This window comes from Neopelma chrysocephalum, unplaced genomic scaffold, assembly GCF_003984885.1.
Source record: "Neopelma chrysocephalum unplaced genomic scaffold, ASM398488v2 Primary Assembly neopelma1_197, whole genome shotgun sequence".
NCBI classification, from domain to species: Eukaryota; Metazoa; Chordata; class Aves; order Passeriformes; family Pipridae; genus Neopelma; species Neopelma chrysocephalum.
In genome coordinates, this window is record NW_020897859.1 from 2979 (window position 1) to 9276 (window position 6298).

The following is a 6298-nucleotide window of genomic DNA, read 5'->3' on the forward strand; positions in this document are numbered from 1 at the left end:
CTGTAACCCCCAACTCCCCCATCCCTGGGCTCCTGTAACCCCCAACTGCCCCTTCTTTTGGGCCCAGGACTTCAAAGAGCAGATCATCCACCACGTCGCCACCATCATCCTCATCAGCTTCTCCTGGTTCGCCAACTACATCCGTGCCGGGACGCTCATCATGGCCCTGCACGACTCCTCGGATTACCTGCTGGAGGTAGGGCCCCTCCAGACCCCCCAGCCCCCTCCCACATCCCCTGTCCCCCCCTAAATTCACCCCCCTGTGCCCTCCTCCCTCAGTCTGCCAAGATGTTCAACTACGCCGGGTGGAGAAACACCTGCAACAACATCTTCATCGTCTTCGCCGCCGTCTTCATCATCACCCGCCTGGTCATCCTGCCCTTCTGGTGAGCCCCGGTGGGAATGGGGGGAACTGAGGCACCAAGTGGGGGCCCACGGGGGGTCTGGGGCTGGTTTCTGCCCCTAACGGGAGCGGCTTTTCCCCCCAGGATCATGCACTGCACGGTGGTTTATCCGCTCGATCTCTACCCCGCCTTCTTCGGCTACTACTTCTTCAACTTCATGATGGTGGTGCTGCAGTCGCTGCACATCTTCTGGGCCTACCTCATCATCCGCATGGCCCAGAAGTTCATAACTGGAAAGGTGAGGGGGGGGCTCAGGGACGCTGCCCTGGGGTGAAGGACCCGCTCGGGGTGGATGGAGACCCCCAGATCCCGAATCCCAGAGCCCGGAGAGCCCTCGGTGGGGAGAACCCCCCGTGGTTGTGCTGGGGAAGCTGAGGCACGGCAGGAAAACGGGGGAGCTGCCGCCTGAAGCCGCTCCTTCCCTGTCCCCGCAGGTGGTGGAAGATGAGAGGAGCGACCGCGAGGAGACGGACAACTCGGAGGAGGAGGAGGAGGCGGCGAAGAACGGGCCCCTGTCCAACGGCCACCCCGTCCTCAACAACAACCACCGCAAGACCGACTGAGCGCCCCCGACCCAGAGCTGCCACCTCCCGCCGGGACCCCGGAGCGCCCGCCCGGGCCCCGGTTCCCCCCGGAGCAGATTCCCCCCGGAGCGGGGCCGCGGCGCCGGGGCGGCCGTTTGTCCAGCTCACGCTCACCGTCGGTGCCCTTCCTGCCTCTCACCTGCTGCCTTAATCCACTGCGGTCCCCGGGACAGGCGGGGATCCCACCGGGAGGGCTCCCATCCCACCGGGAGGGCTCCTTCCCTCCCACAGCCCCTGGGATCGATCGGCTCTGCCCGAAGAGCTCGGCCCCGGCCCCTCGCCGGGCTGCAGCCTTGTGTTATTCCTCCTTTCCCAACCATTCCTTCACCGGGGAGGGGGAAAAGCCCATTCCCTGCCCTGTGTCCGGCTCACTCCCTGCTCCACCGCAGCGGGAGGGAGGAGCAGGGGATTCCTGGGTGTTTTAGTGCCTAAATGATGGGATGACACTTGGGGGAAGGAAGCTGCGGGGTTGAGTCACTCTTGGTGTCTCACGGAGTTTAATCCCCTCATTTCTCTTCTGTAAATGGATTTGGAGTCTCTCCCTCTCCGTGGCCTCTCCCAGTCCCTTCCCCAGCTGTAACAGGACAAACTTCCAAGTGATTTTCCTTATTTTTTTTTTTTCCTTTCTTTTTTTTTCTATTTATTTGGAAGACAGAAGGAGCCGGGCTTGGCTCCGTCTCCCGCATCCGCCCGGGATGCTGCGAGAGCCCAGCAGTGGAGGGGTGGGGGGAACAAGGACCATTAACCAATGTCAGACCAAAACGTGTTTTGTTGTTCTCGTTTTTTAAAAAAAGAAAAGGAATAAATAAAAGGTTAAATATATTAAAAGTTAAAAAAAAAAAAACAACAAACTAATAAACTTGGGTAAAAAAAAAAAAAAACAACCAAAAGCCGCACAGGATTCGGGCACGTTCTGTGGGTGGCACGACGGGGCAGGGAGGTTATTTTGGCACAGAGCTAAAAACGGGCAGAAGTTGAGGGGTTTGGTGGTTTTGATGTTTTTTTTTTCCCCTCCTCAAAGCTCTCCAAGTGTCCAGGCCAGGCTGGAGCGTGGGTTTGGGTTCCCGAGGAGCCGCGGCCCCGCCGGGATGACAAAGCCTCCATTCAGGTGGACGCTCAGGATGGAACTGGAGCTCCAGGAGGCCCCAGAAAGGTTTTATTTTACCAAAAAAAAAAAAAAAAAAGGGTTATTTTGCAGGAAAACAACAAACCTCCCTTGTGCAGAGCTCTGTGAGCTGGGGCTGCTGTTGGGATGGGGGTGGGGGCGGGATGGAATCTGCTCCAGGACCCCCCGGATCGGGGTTTTCCGTGTCAATAATGGGAGGTTTGATCCCAGTTTGCTAAAATTTGCCTCTTTTAACCGGTTTTCAAGGTGGTTTATCGAATCTTTTGGAGCTGCCCTGGTGTCCTACCCCCCCCAAACAAAAAAAGCCCAAACCCAAACCCTTGGAATTGTGTGTTGTTGCCAAAGCCAGTGATTTTCCGTGTGGATTCGTGTCCAGCAGCAGGACTGGGTTGGGCTGGGCTGCCCCACCCACCCTCCCCAGGTGCCTAAATCGAGTTTAGGGCTGTCCCAGCGGCCTCTTCAGTGCAGGACTTTAAGCTCAACTCAGTGTTTCCAGCCTACAGGGACGTTCTGGGAAGACTGGAGATGGGAAGCAGCCTTGGATCTGCTTCCTCGAGAAAATTCCAGCCAGTTTCTGCTTAATTTTTCCAAGTGAAGGGTTTGAGGAGTGTTTGTTTTGAGGAAAGGTGAAGGAAAGGTGAGAATGTAGGAGCTCCTTATCCCTGTTCCCGGGGCCTCTGGCGTTTTTCCTGCAAACCCCATGGAAACAAGGGTGGTGGGAAGTGGTTCAGTGCTGCTCTTCCAGGGCTCTTTGCTGTGTCTGAAGGTAGATGATTTTTAGTAGAAAAAACATTAAGTTTATTGCTTTTTTTTAAACAACCAAAAGGACAAAAAATTCTTTACAACATCATCTCACAGATGATTCACATCACAGAAATCCAGATTGGTCCCATCTTGCTGGGATTCCACCATTCACCCTCCCTCCCACTTCCCAGGCCTCAATCCCAACCATGGAATTGGGAGTCTTGGGGAAGTGCTTCCTGCTGGAAAGAAGGGGTTTGTGCCTCAAGTTTGGCAGAGGGCTGGAAGGGAAGAGGAAAAACTCCCTTTCCTGAGGGAGGTTGTTGTGGTAACTGGAGCCTCTGGAAGGTGGGAGAAGCCCAGGGGTTGGGAATCCCCCCCGAGCACAAGCAGATTCCCTTCCTGCCCCGCGTCCATCCGTGACTTTCCAAGGAAACAGGAGAACACAGAACCTCTTGAGAACCTTTTCCCTCCGTGAGGGAAGCGAGCACCAGGATGGTGGGGAGCAGGGGGGGCTCAGAGCAGGCGGCCCCGGCAGTCGATGGCCCCACAGCAGCACAGCAGCTCTTTGCCCTCCACGCTCCCCACCTCGTAGTTGTAATCCCACGTCAGCTCCGTGCCCGCCCGGATCCTCCTGGAAGTGGAAACACACGGGATGGGTGAAGAGGCAACGCCAGGAAAGAGGAAAAGCGGATGATGGAAGGGAGCCACACTCCCTGTGACCTCTCTGGACAGTCCAGCTGCCCCTGGGACGAGAGTGGAGCAGCTGGAGAGCAAAGGGACAAAGTTCCTGATGAATCATTCCCGTAGGGATTCACAGAGGAGCCGAGAGGAGCGTGGCAGGGATTCACCACAACTCAACCAAGCCGGGAATTTGGCTGCTCTGTGCTTCACTCTGCCCTTTGGGAAGGTCTAAAACTGAGGGAAAACACACCAGGATCTCCAGCACAGGAGAGAGGATCTCACCTGCCCTCACCTCCAAGGTTTTCTCTGCTCAGGATGGGGTGAAACTGGGAATGGGGTTACCAGGAGTAGGGAACACCCAGCCCTGGCCATGGAGCCGGGTCCCAGCAAGCCCCAGGAAGCCTCAGCCCTCCCCGGGGCTCCAGGACTCACTTGCTGGCGAAGAAGGCGACCCAGGGGAAGCGAAGGTCGTGGGTGTCCACGAAGACGTTCTGCACGAAGAGGTTTGGGGAGCAGCTGTGCTGTAACGGCAACAGGGACGGGCTGAGCCGCTGCCAGGCAGGGAGGCCGAGCAGCCAGCCCTGCACAGCCTTCCCAAACAAGCAGCATTCCTGCTGTGCCCGCCGCGTCCGGCGGGATCCTGCTGGAACAGGCCGAGTCACGCGACCCACCCTCACAGGTAACGGGGCTGAAGGACGGATGGGGCTGGAGCAGCCGCTCTGCTCCGCTCAGGAGGGTGGATCAGCCTCCTCCCCCTGCCCTTTCCCCGTCCTTCGCTGCTCCGGGGTGGGCACAGCCCCGCCGAGGCCCCTGCCACCCCCTCGCCCGTGCCCAGCTCACGTTGAGGTAGCGGCCCAGGTTGCCCTCGAGCTTGGCATCGATGATGTAGCAGTTCTCCTCCCCGTCGTAGAACTGCCGGGTGCTCTTGCGCACGGGCCCCGCGCTCTCGCCCTTGTCGCCCGCGGCCAGCGGGGTGGATTTGATGGCGATGCCGTGGGTGGATTTCAGGGCGAAGCCTCGGGTGGATTTCACAGCCACCTGCCTCTTCACGGGACCTGCCATGACACCGCAGCTGCCAGAGGAGGAACCCCCAGCCCTGCTCATCCCCCCCCTTCCTGCTCCACTCGGGGGTAACGAACCCCGCGGGGATGCGCCTCACATCCCAAACACCACCCCGGGATGGCTCCTGGAATCCGCCCAGCCCAGCCTCACACCCACCAGGAGCCTCACAGTTGCTCTTTCTCACGATCCCCTAAAAACACCTGGGTTTGAGGGCGAGATTTTGCAGTTTTGTCTCTAAAACCCCACGGGGAAGGTTCAGCCCTGGGCCATCGGGTGTGGCAGGAGCGGATGCGCCGCGCTCGGTGCTGCCGTGGCCTCACGAGCCCTTCCTGGTGTTCTCCAGCCAAAACTCCCCATCCTCAGCACTTGTCTTCCCCCTCACCTGACCCAGATGAGAGGTTTTTCTTGTCCTCGCCCTCCTCCTCCTCGGAGCCCGAGGAGATGGTCTGGATGTCGTCGCTGTCATTGGCGGTGCCCGGGACCTGCCCCGCCGGGACCTGCCCGTTCTCAACGTCACTGTCGGTGCTGCTCGACAGCGTCAGCACATCCTGGGGGCAGGAACAGCTCCTGAGCCACATCCAAGCTTCCCTTTTCCCCGGGAACACTGTGCTTTCTACCCAACACAAACCCCCCCGTGCTTCAGGACACCCTTTGGAAGGGGATCCCACTCGCAGACACCGCGATGGGAATACAGCGGGATGGACACCCCACCCCACAGGTCAGTGTTTGGAACAGCTGTGGGATTTCGGGGGGCTGGGGAGTTCTGCAGCACCCAAAATGCCAGAGCTTGGGATCCTGGAGCATTTGGTGCTCTGGGATTTGAAAAGAAGGGAGAAAACCCCAAAAAACAAGGATTGTCCCCAGATGGCTCTGCCAGCTGTGCAAACCAAGGTGCTCCATCCCACCGGAACATGGCCCAAATTCCACACTCTCCTGGTTTTTGGGGGGGTTTTCAGATCCAAGAAACACCCCCAAGAATCCAAAGGACACCAAGTGGCCCCAGGAAATCGCAGGGACGACCACAAAGCCCGGGAACAGAAACGGTAGAAAACCACCCAAACTGAGGTTCGGGGTCATCACGGAGCCGGTTCCGGGGGAAAAGGGGCAGAGCCAGGGCCCTCTCCCGGCCCAGGGGTCCCCCTCCCAGCCTGGGGGTCTCCCTCCCGGCCCGGGGGTCCCCCTCCCAGCCCAAGGGTCCCCTTCCCAGCCCGAGGGTCCCCCTCCCAGCCCAGGGTTCCTCCTTACCTCGCTGGAGGCCTGCAGGGAGAGGGAGCGGCGCCGGCTCTGCAGCAGCGCCGTGCGGCTCAGGGGCCGCCGGATCCCCTCCAGCTTCGGGGGGCAGGGGTTGTACCCGTACCTCCTGCCAGGGATGCTCAGCCTGCGGGGCCAGGACAACAGGGGTCACGCCTGGGCTTCCAGGGGGACAGTCCACAGGCCAGGCAGGGACAGGAGAACACCGTTTCAGGAATCTTACCCAATTTTGGTTGGCTCTTCAGGTTCCTGCGGGGGGGAGGAGCAGAGAAGATTAAAATCTCTCCCTTTTGGAGTTCTCTCCAGCCTTTCTAAGGAATTGCTCCCCAAAATGCCAGCCTGGGAGTGAGACACCCCCTGTCTTCACACTCACAGTGACAGCCAGGTCTCCCAGGCAGGATCTCCCATTCCCACACCTCTGTGTCTCCTCATCCAGGTCTCCCAGG

The 6298-nt window shown here is 59.2% G+C and overlaps 2 protein-coding genes across 2 annotated transcripts in view; one reads left to right on the forward strand and one right to left on the reverse strand.

Moving 5' to 3' along the window:
• Window positions 1–1817, forward strand: part of CERS2 (ceramide synthase 2) — a 3989-nt gene extending 2172 nt beyond the window's left edge. Inside the window, exons 8-11 of the mRNA XM_027702805.1 lie at window positions 68–196; window positions 280–386; window positions 489–642; window positions 839–1817. Coding sequence (XP_027558606.1) covers window positions 68–196; window positions 280–386; window positions 489–642; window positions 839–967 — 519 coding nt within the window. The 3' untranslated portion in view covers window positions 968–1817. The remainder of the gene's footprint in view (window positions 1–67; window positions 197–279; window positions 387–488; window positions 643–838) is intronic.
• A 1071-nt stretch (window positions 1818–2888) lies between these two features.
• SETDB1 (SET domain bifurcated histone lysine methyltransferase 1) overlaps window positions 2889–6298 on the reverse strand; it is a 15112-nt gene continuing 11702 nt past the window's right edge. The window contains exons 16-21 of the mRNA XM_027702803.1: window positions 6076–6101; window positions 5847–5979; window positions 4984–5149; window positions 4380–4594; window positions 3972–4060; window positions 2889–3489 (exon numbers count right to left, since the gene is read on the reverse strand). Of these exons, the coding sequence (XP_027558604.1) occupies window positions 3372–3489; window positions 3972–4060; window positions 4380–4594; window positions 4984–5149; window positions 5847–5979; window positions 6076–6101 (747 nt within the window). The 3' untranslated portion in view covers window positions 2889–3371. The remainder of the gene's footprint in view (window positions 3490–3971; window positions 4061–4379; window positions 4595–4983; window positions 5150–5846; window positions 5980–6075; window positions 6102–6298) is intronic.